The following is a 21,887-nucleotide window of genomic DNA, read 5'->3' as shown; positions in this document are numbered from 1 at the left end:
TATATATAGAGGAAATATATAAAAATATTAATAGTGCACTCACATCCATAAAAGCATAACAACGTACTTACTTTTTCCAACATGTTCCGATATCGGTGGAGTACACAGAGGAAGTTTGGATGAACTTTTGTGAAAAACAGACAATTTTTTTGATCCATATCTGCCCCTTATGTATTTTTTTGTATTAACTGATATATTTATTCATTGGTGCCAGTGTGTTACATATCTGTTTGTAGGGTATTTGTCTTTGCTTGTTCAATGACATCCTGATTTGGACATGTACACTCACCCAAACCTCTAGCCTACACACGCAAGCCATGTCGAAAGCCGCACCTATCGTGTACAGCTGATGCAGTGTGTGTAACTCCCGACCGGCTCCACTGGGCATGTGCAGTACTATGAGACTCCACACGCCACAGCATAGCGTGACTAGCAGGATGCTACATGGCATATGGAGTGGCTCCACTGGGCATGCACCGGAGATCCCATGTGCAACTCGTGGAGCTGGCAGCCACCACAGTGCCGACATTGCCGCAAGTGTGTACCTTAAAACGCACAGTCAGTTTGTAATACAGAGACTCCTCTTTCAAACAGAGCCCACTACTAGTTTCTAAGTCATGAAATTACTATAGTATCTAAATCTGGAACAATGCCGACAGTGACGGAAGTATGCGCCTTAAAACGCACAGTCAGTTTGTAATACAGAGACTCCTCTTTCAAACAGAGCCCACTACTAGTTTCTAAGTCATGAAATTACTATAGTATCTAAATCTGGAACAATGCCAACAGTGACACAAGTGTGCGCCTTAAAACGCACAGTCAGTTTGTAATACAGAGACCCCTCTTTCAAACAGCCCACTACTAGTTTTTAAGTCATTAAATCACTATAGTATCTACTGTAAGTCTGGGATGCACTGTGTGTGACTCCCGATCGGCTCCATTGGACATGTGCAGTACTACAGTATGAGACTCCATACGCCACAGCATAGCGCGACTAGCAGGGCGCTATGTAGGTACTGTATAGAGCACCGCACACCACCTTCTTGAGCACACAGTGCATCAGCAGTACAGTGGCATAAAGTATCATAGAAATGCCAGGTGGTATGAAGTTGTGGACAATGTATTGAGTTTGGCGGCATTGAACAGAAGCGAATGATGGCTGGGGAGCATTAGTGAATATTTATCCCTCCTCATTAAAAGCTGTGCGTGCGTGTGAAATATTTTTATACAAAAGTACAGGACTCACACACTTAATGTAATGATTTAAACCTTTATTAGACATTCTTCTACAGCCCTGATTCCATGAGGAAAACGCTGTACTATAGTGTACCGAATCACTGCTTCTGTCAGTCAATCATCGGCCGGTGATACAGAAAACGCATTGGAAATCTGGCGCATGCGCTGTGTAGTTTAGGAAAAGTGACACCTAGTGGACAAGAAGTTGTATTACAAGTTATGATTTTTTTACAGTTGTACGCTACGTTCCCTTATGAAACATTCTGTGTGGCATGACTCAAGGCGTACTGTGTGGCATGACTCAAGGCGTACTGTGTGGCGCGAGATGCATGGTGCACTACATGGCGTATGGAGCATCAAACTAGCTGAGCCCATCTGTAGGCAGCTGTTGGTGGAGCACAGAGTATTTTTTCATTTCTATTCATAGTCCATTAACTGCTGAGAAAACTACAATACACAACGTTATAAACTATAAGCTTGCAATTATATTTTAAATTACATTGCGGCAACTATTGGACCCCATAGGTTATTTGGGGCTTACTGTATATTCTTGGAGAGTTAAGAGTACTGTGACTAGAGTTTGGGCACTTTAAATTAACTTTTTAAGATTATTCCCACTGCCATCATGACAGATAGATTCTCAGGCAGTGGCAGTGTGTGAACTACCTCTCTCCCCCGTTGACGGAGATAAAAGAGGCGCATGTTTAAAGTAACTACAGTTATGGACAGCTAAAAACTTATTATCAAGTTAGGTAACCACCTGGTGAATATGTGATTTACTAGCATAGTATGCAGACCTGTTTTGCGTGGCAGGAGAGACATTGAAGTCAAATACAAGAGCATGCTACGCCTCACAATAGAGAACATCTTGGCTTTGTCTATTTTTTATATATAAGAGATGATTTCCCTATAGAGTACCGTTTCTGCTGCTTGCCGACATAAACCATAAATGTGCTAGATTGTTATGGATGCAATTCGCCCAAGCTGACTCTAGCACCGACTTCTCAATTTTAGCGAGGATTCCAATTTACAAGGTAGCGCCACCATGAGCGATCCCCCAGAGTGAAAGGATTTCAGAGGACCAACCTCATGGGAGCAGGATCTGGGAATGTCATAGGCTCAGTTTGTGTGTCCAGGATTATAATACCAGTTACAAGCAGATTCCATAGGGAGTAAAGAAATTATATGAAGGGCGGTTTCCCCTATGTTAGTTGGGATCCGTCTAAGACAGTGAGCCATGAAACACGTATCTGTGCTTAGTACTTTTGCATTGGTGACCATCGATTTTCTGAGAATCATGTGTGATGAAGGGTCCCCCTCAGATGAACTGAAGATATGAAAAGATGTACACTATGTAGACAAAAGTGATTGGACACCCCCACGTAAGGGAAATGCATACCATTCCGCACGAGTTTCAAAATGGCCACTAATGTGGCGGTTTCAACAAGAACACTTGGTAGGGAGGTCCATGCACTTGCAGTTCTACGGAAACAACAAATGCTTTTATTAAGACGACATGGCCTGAACAATGTGTCTCCTTCCCAGGATAGTTCTAGGCTCCAGGTTTCACTCCCTGTGTCCTGGTTTTGTGCCTCCTGTGATTTTCATTTGTCCATTATGGACTATTTGCTGTTTTCCATTATCAGCTACCAAGTGCCATTCCCTGTGAGCTGTCACCTGCATTTCCATCTGCCGCTGTGTATCACCGTCACCTGTCAGCATATAGTTCCAATCTACCAGTACTATATTGTTCTGAGTCCTGGAGGTCAACTTTGTCCCTGGAGTGTATCCCTGGTCTTGCTGGCCCTCACAGGTCACTAGGTGAGGGGTCACCCAATGGGCCTGGTCTGCTCACTCTGGTTCCATTGGGCTTGGTATGTTCACTCTTGTTCCAATCCAGTATCCATGCATAGTATACATTGTCACTCGTGTACCTACTCTCCTGTGTAGACTCGGAGTATCATCAAGGCTCCATATTTCCTACTCACATCCATCATACCGCAGGGTCCGGGGCTGGATCTACAGAATATCAAAACCATGACACCGGGTATGTAGGTGATGATGAAGTTCTACCTCGAAAAGAAAATTGCCCATCGAGCCAATCGAAAATGTCTATTCTTGGTGGGGTCAATATTTTGCAGATTTCTGTGGTGAGTGAACACTATGATTACATAGTTATATCCCAATGTTTCCATTCCCAATTAACAGCGAGATTCAAAATTGTAACCTGCAGAGGAAAATTTGTGGGAAAAGGAAGCAGATGGATGGAGGCATCTACCTCAATAACTCTAGACCGGGATGCCAAGAGCACTGATGCTCAGATGAGATCTTATTTTAGACACTCAATATCTGTCATGGGTTGAGAAGGCCATACAGTTACATGAGCCCCTTTCTAGGTCAATGCAGTATCTGGGTTTCCTGATAAAGAAAAGGAATGGATGAACCTATTCCAAAAAACCTTAGGGTTAGTAAGTTGCTCCCAATCAAGGGTCATCATGACTTTACTGGGTCCATGGAAAAAACCCTCAGGAGATATTGGGCCTAATTCAGAGATGATCGCAGACGTGGCTAAAGTTCTATGCTAATGGTGATATAAAGCCCTACCCCTTGACTGCATCTGAATGTGCAAGGACTGAGATGCCCACTGTTAGCATCTATACACGCTTAAATTCCACCGATGCGTCTTTACACGCCAACATCGGCTGCAGCATCGAAACTCGCACCAGCCCTGCGGCAGGTGGAGCTTCTCCGTCTGCGCATGACCTCCCGTGTCACCGGCTGTGCGACCGTCTACCTGGCCACTTTCACTGATAAATAGCCACCTCCCAGTCATCGCCCAGGAACACACTGCACTTTTCAAAAACATTTGGGATACCGCGCATCTCATACCCAACTGCGTCCTCTGAGCGTACGCTCTGTGTAATGACTGAATTCCCTGAGTTTACAAAGAACCAACTTGACATGAATACAATGTTATATCGCGGGTAAAGGTGCCCCCTATAAAATACAGGCTGATGTCCGATCCCACCTTGGCGGATGTGTAAAATCGAGTGGGGGAAAAGAAGCCCTGGAGCCATCTGCTAATTGTTATCAATAAAGGGAATAGTAAAACAATAGGATACACACTGCAAACTGACAATGTACATGGGACCCCCAGACGCACTCATTGTCCCTCTGTACATTATATGGGGAACCCCCTTAACCAGCTGCCTCATTCCTTCATTTTCTTTCCCCTTTTTTTTCTTGTTTAAATAGTCTTAAGAAAATCAAAAAGACAACTTGGTTGATGATTATAGATTTATTACACTGTGTGTATACAGAGCACATAACTGCGTGTAGTATCTATATATGCACTGTACTGTTTTTTCATCTACTTATTCATGATATAAAAAGGAATTATAAATACAATATAAAATTAAAATGAACATGAAACGTATTCTTAGTCACTGTACAAACTACAATACACACTATAGGACTCATTATAAACCATAGGCCAGCAATGTGCTGTCACTTTCATATAAAGAGCACCAACAATAGGGCACACATGTAAGTTGCGGGAAGCGTCCAGGTTATGGAGATTTAGGTGCTAGGTTTAACGTGCCGATTTCTTACCTTTTATAAAGTTACCAATTTAAATCCAGTGGCTAATTTGCTGACAGCTCACCATTGACTGCAACTTGCAGGCTATTCAATTTGTGAGATGTTACATATATTTCTATAGCTCATTAATTAGAGCGCATGCAGCCATTTGCAGAAATTATTTAGCTTGCAGTCAATTGATCCATAAAGTACCTCGGTCACAGGTTCCATCCTCATGGGTCATCTTTCAACTCACAAAATAGCCCCAATCACTGTTAGTCAAGTGGATGCTGTTGATTCCTTTTAACCATAGGCTAGAAACCATCGATGGTTCACCTCTGTCCACAGTAGACAAAGCCTGCCACTAAATGTCGGAGGCTCCCCACCAATGTTCATGATCAGTGCGTCCCCCATTGATGGTAAAAACACCATAATACCACTGATGGTTGATAGCCGTCGTTGGCCAACCCTAGTCTATGTAATGTATTTCATAGCTAAGTGTGGTGATGATTTAAATTTTTAAGAAACACAGTGGGCTCGATTTAATTCAATGCAAATTGAATAATGCCGGGAATTAGCTCCTGGAACTATTCAATTCAGAGCGCTGTTAAGCCCTGACTAAGGATTTCTTCTCGCACCCCTCCAGGATGAATTGAATTGTGCCCAATGAATGTGTGATTTTGAATGTTTTTAATGAACTTAAATTTATCCTCTTGGTCGTGTGTTATGTCTTCATGTAGGGATATCCAATGATCTACCTCCGGTAAACCTTACACATGAACCCCATGTATAGAAATCAGGGCTTCCCCCCTAAGGAAATCCTGTTACATGAAATCAAAAAGACAGCCATCGGTCACACAATATCATTTCCATATTGTACTTTATAAGCCATCAGGAATTCAATTATCGTTCTTATTATCCGGAAGGTACAAAACATCCGGCTGCAGAGATGAGTTAAAGGAATCATTTACCAGTAACATTTTACCAGGAAAAAACAATCTGAGAACTGCGAGAACCACTGAAAATAATTTACCAACTGTAAGAAATATGGGCCCATAATTTTACAAAAATGTTCCCATTTATTTGCCGGGTGACTGCCTCGATGTACACTCACATTCTAATTTTGGGAACTTACGATGTAAACGTGCATGATGTTTCCTACCTAAGATGTAAACGTGCTTAGACAGAAGAGTAAATGTCTGACTTAATATCCAACTAATACCACTCTCACCATTCATGTCGCCTTTTCCTGACGTCAATAATCACCTTACAGTCTTTCTGCATCTTATTTTCACATTTTGGTGCAATGCAAGTGTGGAACCACTTAACTCCAATACAGTACTTCTGTCACCCAGTATCATGCTCATCATCCCATGGGGATTGTTTTTCACTTGTCTCTGTTATCTGCCGTTTAAAAGATGGTCTTTGTGTCACGCTTTTGTCACGCTCAGAACCAGAAGGTGGCTTCTCCCCTGTGTGAGTTCTCTGGTGTTTAACAAGATCTGGTTTCTGCGTAAAGCATTTTCCGCACTCAGAACACGGAAATGGTTTCTCACCAGTGTGGATTCTCTGATGTCTAACAAGGCCGGACTTCTGTGTAAAACGTTTCCCACACTCAGAGCATGGAAATGGCCTCTCACTTGTGTGAGTTCTCTGATGTGTAACAAGATTGGATTTAACTGTAAAACATTTCCCGCACTCAGAGCAAGAAAACGGCCTCTCACCTGTGTGACTTCTCTGGTGTATAACAAGATGTATATTATCTAGAAAACATTTCCCACACTCAGAACACGGAAATGGGTTCTCACCGGTGTGAATTCTCTGATGTGTGACAAGATTGGATTTAACGGTAAAACATTTCCCACACTCAGAACATGGAAATGGCTTCTCAACTGAGTGAGTTCTCTGATGTCTGACCAGGCTGGATTTAAATGTAAAACTTTTCCCACACTCAGAGCATGGGAATGGTTTCTCACCTGTGTGAATTATCTGATGTCTTGCAAAGATTGACTGGTGTATAAAAGATTTCCCACACTCAGAGCAGGGAAATATAGTATCGCCTGCATGATCTGTACTATGAGTAGCAATATCTGAGCTATCGGGAGAGCGTTCCTCAGGATTAGAGGCATCAGATGATATATCTGCACTAAGTTGCTCTGGATGGCTGCACAGGTTAATACGATTTCCCCCAGAAGATTCTCGTGTGAGGTTATCTTCCATTTCAAAATCTGGAGATAAAATTAGACGTCCCTCCAAAGTGTTCCGGCTTTTGTATCCATCTGCTGGAAATCAAATAAATAAAAAGAAAATATAATTTTCTATACATATTAATGAACAGATTACAATACACTCAGTTAAATACTATAGGGGCTAATTACCGGCGCCACACGGGGAAATGTTATTCAATTAATTAGCATTTTCCACACACTATAAACTACCATAGGTGCCATTTTCTCGCAGCCTTTTCTTTGGTGCTCTTGAAGTTGCAAGTAAAAGCCCTAACCCTAAGCGAAATGACGAGCAGGGTTACCCCACTAATTGAATTTCTAGTCGCGAGTACATAGTCACGGGATAAACCTCACGGGCAATTGGATTCCCCCCCTATAAGTGAGATCAAGATGGTAATTTATTTAAAATGTATTTGAAAACTTACAGCCACTTTATTAAAATTATAACTATATAAACCACAAATATGAATCACCTACGGAACAAAAAATCATCACATAGACCCAGCAACAGTGACCTGCAGACTGCAAAGCCACATTACCAGTCACATAGCATAGACCCAGCCACAGTGACCTGCAGATTACGCAGCCACTTTGTACATCTTCAACCAACATGCAGTCTTTGGCGAGGAACATCTATGCAGCATTCACACTGCCCAACCAGCATCAGAAGACAGGAAGAATCATTGGCCACTGACAGTATCCAATCAACTCACATCAAGAAACAGCTGTTACATGCAAACACTGGAACCGTGGAAGCAGAGTAGCCATGGGGTAAATTAGCAGCACATACTATTTCTACGCGAAAAGCTGCGCACTTTTCACAATGCGCAGGCTATTACATTTGGCACTCAGGAATGTTTTATTATTATTGTAGTGCATATTGTGAGTTACGCAATCTCTTAATACTACACAAGGAAATTTATGGGCATTGTCGCATGTGGTAGTGCACAAGGAGGATCATGAATAATGTCACCTTGGTCTCATCCACTTGACTGAATGACAGAGCGGATCCATCATGCAATAGTCTGCTTCCTTGTGGGCCACCCGAGTTTCTTGGCATCATAAAGCACCAGAGGAAAATTACTGTGTCTAACCAAGGAAGTTCTATTCAAATACAGACGGAGCGCGTGGATTACATCGAAAAAAGGGCCAAACGTGCCTGATCCCCAAAGGTAGCAGATGGGTGGACCATAGGAAAAACTATTTCCAGATTGATGTGGAAAGCCGACACATTAGGCTGGAACTAATGAATCGTATGCAAAACTGGCTTATTACCATGGAACACAAGATAAGGTGATTTGCAAGATAAGGCAACGAGCGCAGAGACACGCCGGACCAAGGCAAAGGCCATAAAGAAGACAAGCTTCCAAATCAAAAACTTCAGATGAACTGACTCCATAGGCTCGAAGGAAGTGGGAAAGGGGGGGCTGTTGAAGAGCCTACAAGACCAGGTTCAGATCCCATAGAGCCACTATGGGGACAAGGGAGGTTGAACACGCAGAACGCCTTGCAAAAATGTCCAAACTTCAGGAGGAAGAGACCTAAACCTTCAGAGAGCTCAGCTGGAGCCCTACCTCCAAACCATCATGAAGGAAGTAAGGAAATGAGAAAGACGGAAATAGGAAAACATTTCTTCTCCCACCACACAATGTAGACTTTGCATACTCTGTGGTAATTCCAGGCCCAAACAGGTTTCCTGGCCCGCAACATAGTCTGCACCACGCTGGACAAAATTCAGTTAGATCTCAAGAGACTGGCCACAACAGACATGCCATTAAAGCCAACAGATTTAGGTCCTGGTGATGAAAGGGACACTGTTGAAACAGATCTGGATGTAAAGTAAGATGCCATGTTTTGAATGGCAGCATACCAGGACCAACGGGAATAATCTGGATCCATCAAGATGATTGGCATGCCCTATGCCCGGATCCATTTCACTTCTTGAGGCAATATCGGCAATGGTGGAAAGAAATATCCCAGGTGGTACATCCACAGAATGGTTATAGCATCCACTGCGAAGGCTAGTGAGTCCCTGTAGTGAGCCAAAAACTGGGGAAACATGCAATTGTGCTGAGATGCCAAGAGATCCACATCTGGCAGGCCCAATTTCCAAATGAGCAGTTGAAGCTTTCTGGGTGGAGAGACCAACCTCCGCTTCAGAATCATGTTCCTGCTGAGAAAATCCACCTCCCAATCGTCTACTCCCGAATTAACACAGCAGTGATCGCCGTAATGAACATCTCTGCCCGAGATAGAATCTGAGCGGCCTCCACCATCGCACAGAGTGCCGCCCTGATAGTTGACATATGCCACCGCTGTGGCATTGTCCGATTGGATACTGACCAGCCTGCCCACCAGAACTGACTGAGCACTGGACAGGGACAGAAAAATTGCCATGAGTTCCAAAATATTTATGGGAAGGGTAGACTCCTGCAGGACCCAAAGACCCTGCAAACATAGGTGTAAGGCCACTGCTCCCCAACCCAGGAGACAGGCATCCATGATCACAATGATCTAAAATGGAGTAGCCAGTGACCGGCTTTTGTAGAGATTCTCCCTGACTAGCCACCACTGCAGGGACCAACGATTTCTCAGCGAGAGGGTTAGCAAATGAGAGGGCAGATGGTTGTGAAACTTGACCATTGGAATTCTCGAGAGTGAAACCAAGTATGCTGAATTGTCTAATGGCGGAAACCATCTTTCCTAACAATTTCAAGCACAGCAGGACTGGCAGATCAATCCATGGCCGAAACCTTCCAGACAAGACCCTGAAGGGAACAGATCTCATCTTCCGGATGAAACACACTCTGAAGGGTGGTGTCAAAAATCAACCCCGTGGAACATCATGCATTGACAAGGCACCAGATAGGACTTTTTAAAATTTAGGATACAGCTACAGTATGTTCATGTAACACCTGAATTATGTGGTCAAAATGGCACTGGAGTAAGAAAACGGAGGTCAACTTGATAAATCGATTGTCCAAGTAGTGTATTATTGATATAACTTCCTTCCGCAATAGAAACTCCATCACTGCCTTGAGTTTTGTAAAAACATGTGGAGCTGTGGCTAGACTGAAGTGAAGTGCCCTGAATTGAGAGTTGGCTCTTTCTACTGCGAACCTGAGGAGAAATTGATGCCCCTCTTAGATTTGGACATGGAGATATGAGTCCTTTATATCTATGGAGGTAAAAAACATTGACCTCAACACTGCAGATCACCAACCTCAGGGACTCCATCCGGACCGACCCTCCCACAACCTGGAGTTGAGGGCTCTAAAGATGAGACCGGGAAGGAAGGACTCATTTGGCTTTTGGACCAGTAAAAGGTGTAGAACAACTTCTTTTGTTGAGTCGCCAGCACAGGCACCATCAGAAAACAAAGAGAAGAAATGTCTCGTTCTAATGCCGGCCACTTTTCAGCCTCACTTGGGATAGTGGTGGAGAAAAAAAACTCCTGGGCGGGAGACCCCTAAGTTCGATAACATAACCTCTCTGTACAATCCCCATCACCCAGCAGTCTGTGGAGGACTCCATCCACCTGTCACTGAAAAGGAGGAGGCGTCCTCTCATTCCAGTGCCTGACAGGTGGGGAGCCACACCACCAGGCACTTGACTTTTCAGACGTCTTGGGTCTGGAACATCTACCAGACCAGGCAAATCTGCCTTGCTACATTTGGTTCCGATCCAAAAAGGCCAAACTCTAGACCCCAGCCCTCTGGTAGCTGCTCCACCTGAAAGGAAGGGTGAAAGGGACAAGACTGAGGCTCTATAAGTTTTAGCACCAACACTGGAAGAGAAGTACTGTTGCCATCTGTAGCCTTAACAATACGCTTATTCAGCTCCAGATCAAAAAGACGCCACTCTCAAAAGTATAGTGCCTCAAGAGAACACTTGTATTCTGAATACGCCTCCCAGGAACGCAGCCACAATGCCCGTCTAGCAGAGATAGCCAAAGCCAAAAGCCTGGATCCGCCTGAGCTGAAAGGTCATTGTATTCTCCTGCCTTCATTTAAATGGTCCAGAAGTCTTGGCCAGGGAGTCCATATCCACACAGTCCAAGGCTTCATGGACTTCAGAAATGAGGTCCTCCACACCTTGGGTAGAAGAAGAATTGAAGTCCTCGCCCTCCTCAGGAAGCTCCCCCTCCCTAATCCTTGAAGTCACCAAAAGGAAGTCAAGAAGAATTACAGTGCTTATGCGACTCCTAGAGTAGCGGGTCCTCAAAGAACCATCCAAATAGGAAGAGACCTTTGCAATACCATAAGCCGACCGCTCCATAGACTGGACCCAGGTTGGTTCAGGCACCAAAGGTGGCAAAAAAATCAGACACCCACTGGGGACTGACAGCCTGCACTTGAACAGGAACAATAGTGGTCAGAAGAGCCTGTTCCTCCCTCTAGTCATCCACCTACCTGACCAGCTCAGCAACGGACCTGCACAAAGATTGAGCCAAAGGAGATTTTGCCATTGAAGAAGCAAAGCCCCCCTGAACCTGCACATCACTAGGTCCCTTGAAACAGTCTGTGCATAGGGCCCCTGAATCCAGCTGACCACACAGAATAGTTTGGCAAATGCAATTAGAATATTGCAATACTTAGCATTCTAGGAAGAGGAAGAGAAGAAGAGAAGAGAAGAAGAGGAAGAGAGCCGGCATCCCAAAGCAGTGTCCCTGCAGGCCATAGAGGCAGCACCTCAGAGGAATGGAGTCTTCAGCTCCTCCCCTGCATCTATGTGACCAATAAGGGAGAGTCAAGCATGGCAGCTGGCTCCTCCCCCGTAAGGCTCTTCTCTTAGGGTGGCCAGCTATCAGAATGAACTTCCCTTCAAGGGAAAACACTTGGCGGAACCCGTTCCCGGGCAGTCTGTCTGCACGCGTGCTTCCCTTCATTCCTGGGGAGAGCAGCGGGATAAACCCGGGAGATGGCTCCGCCTGTGCAGGGGACTGGAAAAGGAGAGCACAGAGGCAGTGGCCTCCGATCCTCACTGCCCCGCTGCCACCGGTCTCCTGACGTGTGCTGCCAGTTGTAGAACAACATCTCCCAAAGTAAAAACAAAGAAAGTAATTAGAAATAAAATAATACGCTAAGATGTAGGGGCTGCTGCAGCTCAAAAGGGCACTTAAAAGATAGTAACCACCAGGGCTTTCTGAGGGAAGGTGCTGGTGTTATAGAGATAGGTTAGATAAAGTGCCAGCTCCTCGGACCCCTCAAGCAATCGATGGTAGTAGTGTCCCACAGATCGGAAGTAAAAATAATAGTGTTTATTATGCACCTGTGCTGATATCTGTAGGCATTTCCTCCTCCTTACACTGCTGATCACCTCTCACATACATCTCCTCTTCTACCTCCAGAACTTCCACCTTAATATTAGCCAGATCTTCATCCTTAGTAGTGCACACAACAATAAATGAACACTCCGATAATGTCTGATTTCATTCGTTTAGATGTAACATTAGAATTTTTTACATGATCCCTACATCCCACCTACCTGATGCTCCTGTTGGACCCTGTGATTCTCCTCTGTACAGTCCTGGGAATAAAGAGGATGGGGACATCTCTCCGGGGTATTTCTGTTACTGGGTCCATCTGTAGGAGACACACAGTGACTGAGTACATTGTATATATGTGATTATCAGATGATGTGTGTATATAGGGGGCCCCCATATCTGCTCTCCCCTGTATCTATAATGTGATTAGCAGCTGCGACCCTCATGGTGAGCAGGGTTTAATGTGATCCATATGATGTTTGGGTCATCTCTAATCTTATGAAATAATCCAGAATTGATTTATGGGTATAGGCGTCCTTCATGCTGACACATTACACCCTGGGTCTGTGGGCGCAGCGCTGGTAGGTGCCGAGACAAGTTGAGTCCTCTGTGCAGGATACGATATTCTGGTCACCATGTGAGGTGCTATAAAGACACCCCAGCGAGCAAACTATGTGGGTTAGCGTGAATAACCTTGATCTCAACTGATCCAAGTGAGTAATGGGTGGTGGTTTCAGGATAGCCCACACCATGAGTTTGCGAAACACCATAAAAGTTATACACATCGCGTGAATGCGTGCCCCCGAGAAATGCGAGATTCAATTAGAAATGGCGATTTGCGAGACTCGCAGTAAAGGCGCACAGATTTTTTTCGACATAAGGCCGCCTGGGAGAAGTGCATGATCAGTGGGGAAGTCATCATGATGGACCCCCAAAAAGTGGCAACTAGGATAGCAGGACAATACAGAAGGCCATTAGTGGCCATTCGGAAAGTACAGGAGGTTCTTACAGGCTGTCAAAAAGATTTGAAATGACGAGTTATCAAAAAAGGTGAAGAAATGAAAGCCAGCTGGTGTTTTTGAGCAACTTAAAGACTTTCCAGTATTTTGTGGGACATTTAAACGTTTAGTCTAATTTTTTTGCGATTTTATATAAGTTTTTAAAACATAGGAAGACCTATCTACAAGTTCAAAAAAAATTCTCCCAACACCCAACATACCTGTCCAACATCAATTACACCTCCACATACCTGTCCTACATCAATTACACCTCCACATACCTGTACCCCATCATTTACACCTCCACATACCTGTCCCACATCATTTACACCTCCACATACCTGTTCCACATCATTTACACCTCCACATACCTGTCCCACATCATTTACACCTCTACATACCTGTCCCACATTATTTACACCTCCACATACCTGTCCCACTTCATTTACACCTCTACATACCTGTCCCACATCATTTACACCTCAACATACCTGTCCCCCATAATTTACACCTCCACAAAGCTGTCCCCCATCATTTACACCTCCACATACCTGCCCCACATCATTTACACCTCCACATACCTGTCCCCTATGATTTACACCTCCACATACCTGTCCCACATCATTTACACCTCCACATACCTGTACCACATCATTTACACCTCCACATACCTGTACCACATCATTTACACCTCCCCATACCTGTCCCACATCATTTACACCTCCCCATACCTGTCCCACACCATTTACACCTCCAAATACCTGTCCCACACCATTTACACCTCCACAAACCTGTCCCACACCATTTACACCTCCACAAACCTGTACCACATCATTTACATCTCCACATAGCTATCTCACATCATTGACACCTCCCCATACCTGTACCACATCATTTACACCTCCACATACCTGTCCCATATCATTTACACCTCCACAAACCTGTCCCAAACCATTTACACCTCCACAAACCTGTACCACATCATTTACATCTCCACATAGCTATCTCACATCATTTACACCTCCCCATACCTGTACCACATCATTTACACCTCCACATACCTGTCCCTCACCACTTACACCTCCACAAACCTGTCCCACATCATTTACACCTCCCCATACCTGTACCACATCATTTACACCTCCCCATACCTGTCCCACATCATTTACACCTCCCCATACCTGTACCACATCATTTACACCTCCCCATACCTGTCCCACATCATTTATACCTCCCCATACCTGTCCCAAACCATTTACACCTCCACATACCTGTACCACATCATTTACATCTCCACATAGCTATCTCACATCATTGACACCTCCCCATACCTGTCCCACATCATTGACTCCTCCACATACCTATCTCGCCTCATTTACACCTCCACATACCTGTCCCACATCATTTACACCTCCACATACCTATCCCCCATCATTTACACCTCCACATACCTGTCCCACATCATTTACACCTCTACATACCTGTACCACATCATTTACATCTCCACATAGCTATCTCACATCATTGACACCTCCCCATACCTGTACCACATCATTTACACCTCCACATACCTGTCCCACATCATTTACACCTCCACAAACCTGTCCCAAACCATTTACACCTCCACAAACCTGTACCACATCATTTACATCTCCACATAGCTATCTCACATCATTTACACCTCCCCATACCTGTACCACATCATTTACACCTCCACATACCTGTCCCTCACCACTTACACCTCCACAAACCTGTCCCACATCATTTACACCTCCACATACCTGTACCACATCATTTACATCTCCCCATACCTGTCCCACATCATTTACACCTCCCCATACCTGTACCACATCATTTACACCTCCCCATACCTGTCCCACATCATTTATACCTCCCCATACCTGTCCCAAACCATTTACACCTCCACATACCTGTACCACATCATTTACATCTCCACATAGCTATCTCACATCATTGACACCTCCCCATACCTGTCCCACATCATTGACTCCTCCACATACCTATCTCGCATCATTTACACCTCCACATACCTGTCCCACATCATTTACACCTCCACATACCTATCCCCCATCATTTACACCTCCACATACCTGTCCCACATCATTTACACCTCTACATACCTGTCCCACACCATTTACACCGCCACAAACCTGTCCCACACCACTTACACCTCCACAAACCTGTCCCACATCATTTACACCTCCACATACCTGTACCACATCATTTACACCTCCCCATACCTGTCCCACATCATTTACACCTCCACATACCTGTCCCACATCATTTACACCTCCACAAACCTGTCCCACACCATTTACACCTCCACATACCTGTCCCACATCATTTACACCTCTACTTACCTGTCCCAAATCATTTACACTTCCACATACCTGTACCACAACATTCACACCTCCACATACCTGTCCTACATCATTTACACCTACACATACCTGTCCTACATCATTTATACCTCCATGTACCTGTCCCACATCAATTACACCTCCCCATAATTTACACCTTCACTTACCTGTCCCCATCATTTACACCTCCACATACCTGTCCCACGTCATTTACACCTCCACATACCTGTCCCACATCATTTACACCTCCACATACCTGTCCTACATCATTTACACCTCCACCTACCTGTCCCACATAATTTACACCTCTATATACCTGTCCCACATCATTTACACCTCCACATACCTGTCCTACATCATTTACACATCCACATACCTGTCCTACATCATTTACACCTACACATACCTGTCCTACATCATTTATACCTCCATGTACCTGTCCCACATCATTTACACCTCCCCATACCTGTCCCCATAATTTACATCTTCACTTACCTGTCCCACATCATTTACACCTCCACATACCTGTCCCACATCATTTACACATCCTGGTTTGATTGAACCACATGTGCTCAACCATGGATATCTCTAAAACCTGTACTTTTGGGTGCCTTGAGGACCTCGTTTGGAATCCTCAGAATTTACCATTTTTTGATTATACTATTATCATTGACGATTATGGATGAATCAGATATACCAAAGAGTGTGGGGAGGAGACTGGTCAGATCTCTGGGCTGGTAACACACAGTGACATGATGTGAGGAGGAGAGCAGGAGTATAATAGGGGCTGATGGCTCCTGATGTATGAGATACACCAGAGAGTGTGGTGAGGTGACTGGTCAGATCTCTGGGCTGGGAACACACAGTGACATGATGTGAGGGGGAGAGCAGGAGTATAATAGGGGCTGATGGCTCCTGATGTATGAGATACACCAGAGAGTGTGAGGTGGAGACTGGTCAGATCTCTGGGCTGGTCACACACAGTGACATGATGTGAGGGGGAGAGCAGGAGTATAATAGGGGCTGATGGCTCCTGATGTATGAGATACACCAGAGAGTGTGGGGAGGAGACTGGTCAGATCTCTGGGCAGGTAACACACAGTGACATGATGTGAGGGGGAAAGCAGGAGTATAATAGGGGCTGATGGCTCCTGATGTATGAGATACACCAGAGAGTGTGGGGAGGAGACTGGTCAGATCTCTGGGCAGGTAACACACAGTGACATGATGTGAGGGGGAAAGAAGGAGTATAATAGGGGCTGATGGCTCCTGATGTATGAGATACACCAGAGAGTGTGAGGAGGAGACTGGTCAGATCTCTGGGCTGGTAACACACAGCGACATGATGTGAGGGGGAGAGCAGGAGTATAATAGGGGCTGATGGCTCTTAACTCCCCCACTGGGCAGATACATTTCCCTCATTAGCTTGTACTGACAGAGGAGGGTGTAGGATAAGAGATTGCTGTAGTGACAGAACAAGGAGAATATGTGACTCTTTTCTGTAATAAGTGTTTTTTACTCACCTGTGCTGATATCTGTAGGGATTTCCTCCTCCTTACACTGCTGATCCCCCCATACATACGTATGTTCTTCTCCTTCTGTATCTTCTGCCTTAATAACAGTCATATCTTCATCCTAAATAATACACACAATATGAGAAATGTTTGACTTAATTTAGATTAAATAATATATCAGTGTATAAGACACACACAGCTCTCTACAGATTATATAGTGACAGTCACTTTGGTATATTGGTGAGATCCTAAATCCCATCTACCTGATCCTCCTGTGGGGTCCTGTGATTCTCCTCTGTATAATCCTGGGAATAAAGAGGACGAGGACATCTCTCTGGGGTATTTCTGTTACTGGGTCCATCTGTAGGAGACACACAGTGACTGAGTACATTGTATATATGTGATTATCAGGTGATGTGTTTATATAGGGGACCCGGATACCTGCTCTCCCCTGTACAATAAATGACAGTCTCTTCTTACCCAGTGATGTGAGGGGCCGGTTATTCTCCATCATCACGTTCTTGTACAGACCCCTGTGTTCCTCTATATACTCCCCCTCCTGCATGGAGACATAGACAGTGACATCCTGACACCTTATAGGAACCTGACACAATGATACAGTCATCACCCAGACACATCCCCTGGTGTTACTGTATAATGTCCCATTCCCAGCAGTCACCTCTCCAGTCATCACCCAGACACATCCCCTGGTGTTACTGTATAATGTCCCATTCCCAGCAGTCACCACCCAGACACATCCCCTGGTGTTACTGTATAATGTCCCATTCCCAGCAGTCACCTCTCCAGTCATCACCCAGACACATCCCCTGGTGTTACTGTATAATGTCCCATTCCCAGCAGTCACCTCTCCAGTCATCCCTCAGACACATCCCCCGGTGTCACTGTATAATGTCCCATTCCCAGCAGTCACCCCTCCAGTCATCACCCAGACACATCCCCTGGTGTTACTGTATAATGTCCCATCCCCAGCAGTCACCTCTCCAGTCATCCCTCAGACACATCCCCCAGTGTTACTGTATAATGTCCCATTCCCAGCACTCACCTCTCCAGTCATCGCCCAGACACATCCCCCGGTGTTACTGTAGAATGTCCCATTCCCAGCAGTCACCTCTCCAGTCATCGCCCAGACACATCCCCCGGTGTTACTGTAGAATGTCCCATTCCCAGCAGTAACCTCTCCAGTCATCGCCCAGACACATCCCCTGGTGTTACTGTAGAATGTCCCATTCCCAGCAGTCACCTCTCCAGTCATCGCCCAGACACATCCCCTGGTGTTACTGTAGAATGTCCCATTCCCAGCAGTCACCTCTCCAGTCATCGCCCAGACACATCCCCTTGTGTTACTGTAGAATGTCCCATTCCCAGCAGTCACCTCTCCAGTCATCACCCAGACACATCCCCTGGTGTTACTGTATAATGTCCCATTCCCAGCAGTCACCTCTCCAGTCATCGCCCAGACACATCCCCTGGTGTTACTGTATAATGTCCCATTCCCAGCAGTCACCTCTCCAGTCATCGCCCAGACACATCCCCTGGTGTTACTGTAGAATGTCCCATTCCCAGCAGTCACCTCTCCAGTCATCGCCCAGACACATCCCCTTGTGTTACTGTAGAATGTCCCATTCCCAGCAGTCACCTCTCCAGTCATCACCCAGACACATCCCCCGGTGTTACTGTATAATGTCCCATTCCCAGCAGTCACCTCTCCAATCATCACCCAGACACATCCCCTGGTGTTACTGTATAATGTCCCATTCCCAGCAGTCACCTCTCCAGTCATCACCCAGACACTTCCCCTGGAGTTACAGTATAATGTCCCATTCCCAGCAGTCACCTCTCCTGTCATCACCCCGACACATCCCCCGGTGTAACTGTATAATGAACCATTCCCAGCAGTCACCTCTCCAGTCATCACCCAGACACATCCTCTGGTGTTACTGTATAATGTCCCATTCCCAGCAGTCACCTCTCCAGTCATCACCCAGACACATCCCCTGGTGTTACTGTATAATGCCCCATTCCCAGCAGTCACCTCTCCTGTCATCACCCCGACACATCCCCCGGTGTAACTGTATAATGTCCCATTCCCAGCAGTCACCTCTCCAGTCATCACCCAGACACATCCCCTGGTGTTACTGTATAATGTCCCATTCCCAGCAGTCACCTCTCCAGTCATCGCCCAGACACATCCCCTTGTGTTACTGTAGAATGTCCCATTCCCAGCAGTCACCTCTCCAGTCATCACCCAGACACATCCCCCGGTGTTACTGTATAATGTCCCATTCCCAGCAGTCACCTCTCCAATCATCACCCAGACACATCCCCTGGTGTTACTGTATAATGTCCCATTCCCAGCAGTCACCTCTCCAGTCATCACCCAGACACTTCCCCTGGAGTTACAGTATAATGTCCCATTCCCAGCAGTCACCTCTCCTGTCATCACCCCGACACATCCCCCGGTGTAACTGTATAATGAACCATTCCCAGCAGTCACCTCTCCAGTCATCACCCAGACACATCCTCTGGTGTTACTGTATAATGTCCCATTCCCAGCAGTCACCTCTCCAGTCATCACCCAGACACATCCCCTGGTGTTACTGTATAATGCCCCATTCCCAGCAGTCACCTCTCCTGTCATCACCCCGACACATCCCCCGGTGTAACTGTAGAATGTCCCATTCCCAGCAGTCACCTCTCCAGTCATCACCCAGACACATCCCCTGGTGTTACTGTATAATGCCCCATTCCCAGCAGTCACCTCTCCTGTCATCACCCCGACACATCCCCCGGTGTAACTGTATAATGTCCCATTCCCAGCAGTCACCTCTCCAGTCATCACCCAGACACATCCCCTGGTGTTACAGTATAATGTCCCATTCCCAGCAGTCACCTCTCCAGTCATCACCCAGACACATCCCCCGGTGTTACTGTATAATGTCCCATTCCCAGCAGTCACCTCTCCAGTCATCACCCAGACACATCCCCTGGTGTTACTGTATAATGTCCCATTCCCAGCAGTCACCTCTCCAGTCATCACCCAGACACATCCCCCGGTGTTACTGTATAATGTCCCATTCCCAGCAGTCACCTCTCCAGTCATCACCCAGACACATCCCCCGGTGTTACTGTATAATGTCCCATTCCCAGCAGTCACCTCTCCAGTCATCACCCAGACACATCCCCCGGTGTTACTGTATAATGTCCCATTCCCAGCAGTCACCTCTCCAGTCATCACCCAGACACATCCCCCGGTGTTACTGTATAATGTCCCATTCCCAGCAGTCACCTCTCCAGTCATCACCCAGACACATCCCCCGGTGTTACTGTATAATGTCCCATTCCCAGCAGTCACCTCTCCAGTCATCACCCAGACACATCCCCCGGTGTTACTGTATAATGTCCCATTCCCAGCAGTCACCTCTCCAGTCATCACCCAGACACATCCCCTGGTGTTACTGTATAATGTCCCATTCCCAGCAGTCACCTCTCCAGTCAGCAGCTGAATGATCTTATTGGTGAGTTCCAGGATCTTCTGGTCATTGTGTCTCTCATGTATCAGTGAGTGAGGAGGAGGCACCGTGATGGGGCTCTGGGTCCTGCTCAGTCCTCCTGACACACGGGGACGGCTGTTGGGCGCCTCACACTCACCGGATGTCTTCTGGATCAGCTTTGTCAATAAAAAGAAGGCAATTGATTATCACAGTATATATAGTGATATATCATTTCCATCCCAATTATATACGCAAAAAACATATTACTGGGATGGAAATGATTTTGTTGGAGAAACATTAAAACATTCACTGATGGACACTTGTTGGGTTTATCTGTATAACTATATTTTTTTTATTTATATTTGGCCTTGAATATACTCGTATTCAAGGGTGCAAAGAAAAAATACTATTTGGGGTGTGGGGGGTTCTTTTATTTAATATTTACTGGTTATAAAATATAAAATATAATTTAAAACGAATATAAAATGTAGTGAATAGGTATCAGGGCAGTGTAGTGCTGGGAGACAATGGTAGGGTCATCTGTAGGATAAGCTCAGAACATATCACACTCCGTACATAGACGGGCGTGGGTCGCTGGGCGTTCTATCACGGTTGGTACCTGCGACCATGGCATAACCCAGGCGCTGCTCAGCCAGCTATAATAGTATAATAATAATATCCAATATCATCATATAGCATATATCTGTCACATGTGTATCCCATGTATATGCTGCCCAGGGTGAGTACTGACAGACATCTGTGTTACATGTTACCCATCATACCTTATTCTCTAATCTGTGTACTCAAACAACTGCCAGTCACAGGGCTCCTCTCACCTTGGGGGGAGCGCTACACACCCCACTTCCGGCCTGTGCGTTCCATCCTACTTCCGGGTTCTGCGTTCCACACGTTTTCCTGTCTCTGCGTTTCATGCGACTTCCGGTATTTCTGCGTTCCACCTGCCTGTGCGTTTCACAGACCGGAAGTGAGCGCTGAGACGAGCCTTTTCCAGCCTGTTATAGAAAGGGGGGGGGGTATGGTAAGGCATGAGGGTCATGCCCGGTGCTCTTGTAGGGATAGGGTTTGCTGTGTGCTAACATAGTGTCAGTGGAGTGCTGGCTGGGTTAGGTAAGTGCAGCAGCCCCCTGTGGGAAGGTTCTCTAGTCACCCACC

The 21,887-nt window shown here is 45.7% G+C and overlaps 2 protein-coding genes across 4 annotated transcripts in view; one reads left to right on the top strand and one right to left on the bottom strand.

Moving 5' to 3' along the window:
- Positions 1-21,887, top strand: part of LOC148512044 (uncharacterized) — a 100,204-nt gene that overhangs the window by 23,070 nt on the left and 55,247 nt on the right. The window lies entirely within an intron of this gene.
- Positions 4,552-21,607, bottom strand: LOC148512045 (uncharacterized). Of its 3 annotated transcripts, XM_088482361.1 has the most exons (8): positions 21,551-21,607; positions 20,708-20,890; positions 17,683-17,761; positions 17,466-17,563; positions 17,212-17,323; positions 12,531-12,628; positions 12,315-12,426; positions 4,552-7,097 (listed from the first exon to the last, which is right to left on the bottom strand). In XM_088482361.1, exons 3-8 carry the CDS (start codon positions 17,714-17,716, stop codon positions 6,163-6,165), a joined length of 1,389 nt encoding a protein of 462 aa, XP_088338487.1. In that variant the 5' UTR covers positions 17,717-17,761; positions 20,708-20,890; positions 21,551-21,607; the 3' UTR covers positions 4,552-6,162. The 3 variants fall into 3 exon arrangements, with proteins under 3 accessions (XP_088338487.1, XP_088338485.1, XP_088338486.1); XM_088482359.1 differs by lacking the exons at positions 20,708-20,890; positions 21,551-21,607 and having other exon boundaries at positions 17,683-17,827; XM_088482360.1 differs by lacking the exons at positions 20,708-20,890; positions 21,551-21,607 and having other exon boundaries at positions 4,552-7,094; positions 17,683-17,827.

Source organism: Taudactylus pleione, unplaced genomic scaffold (genome assembly GCF_031769625.1).
Source record: "Taudactylus pleione unplaced genomic scaffold, aTauple2 ptg000285l, whole genome shotgun sequence".
Taxonomy (NCBI): domain Eukaryota; kingdom Metazoa; phylum Chordata; class Amphibia; order Anura; family Myobatrachidae; genus Taudactylus; species Taudactylus pleione.
The sequence above is the reverse complement of the archived record's forward strand: the minus strand, read 5'-3'. Positions and strand labels throughout refer to the sequence as shown.

Coding starts and splice junctions, on each gene's coding strand:
- LOC148512045 (XM_088482359.1), bottom strand. CDS start 17,827: ATGACTGTATCATTGTGTCAGGTTCCTATAAGGTGTCAGGATGTCACT. Junction 17,564..17,682: donor CCGGCCCCTCACATCACTGG/GTAAGAAGAGAC, acceptor TGTCTCCTACAG/ATGGACCCAGTAACAGAAAT. Junction 12,427..12,530: donor GGGTCCAACAGGAGCATCAG/GTAGGTGGGATG, acceptor TGCACTACTAAG/GATGAAGATCTGGCTAATAT.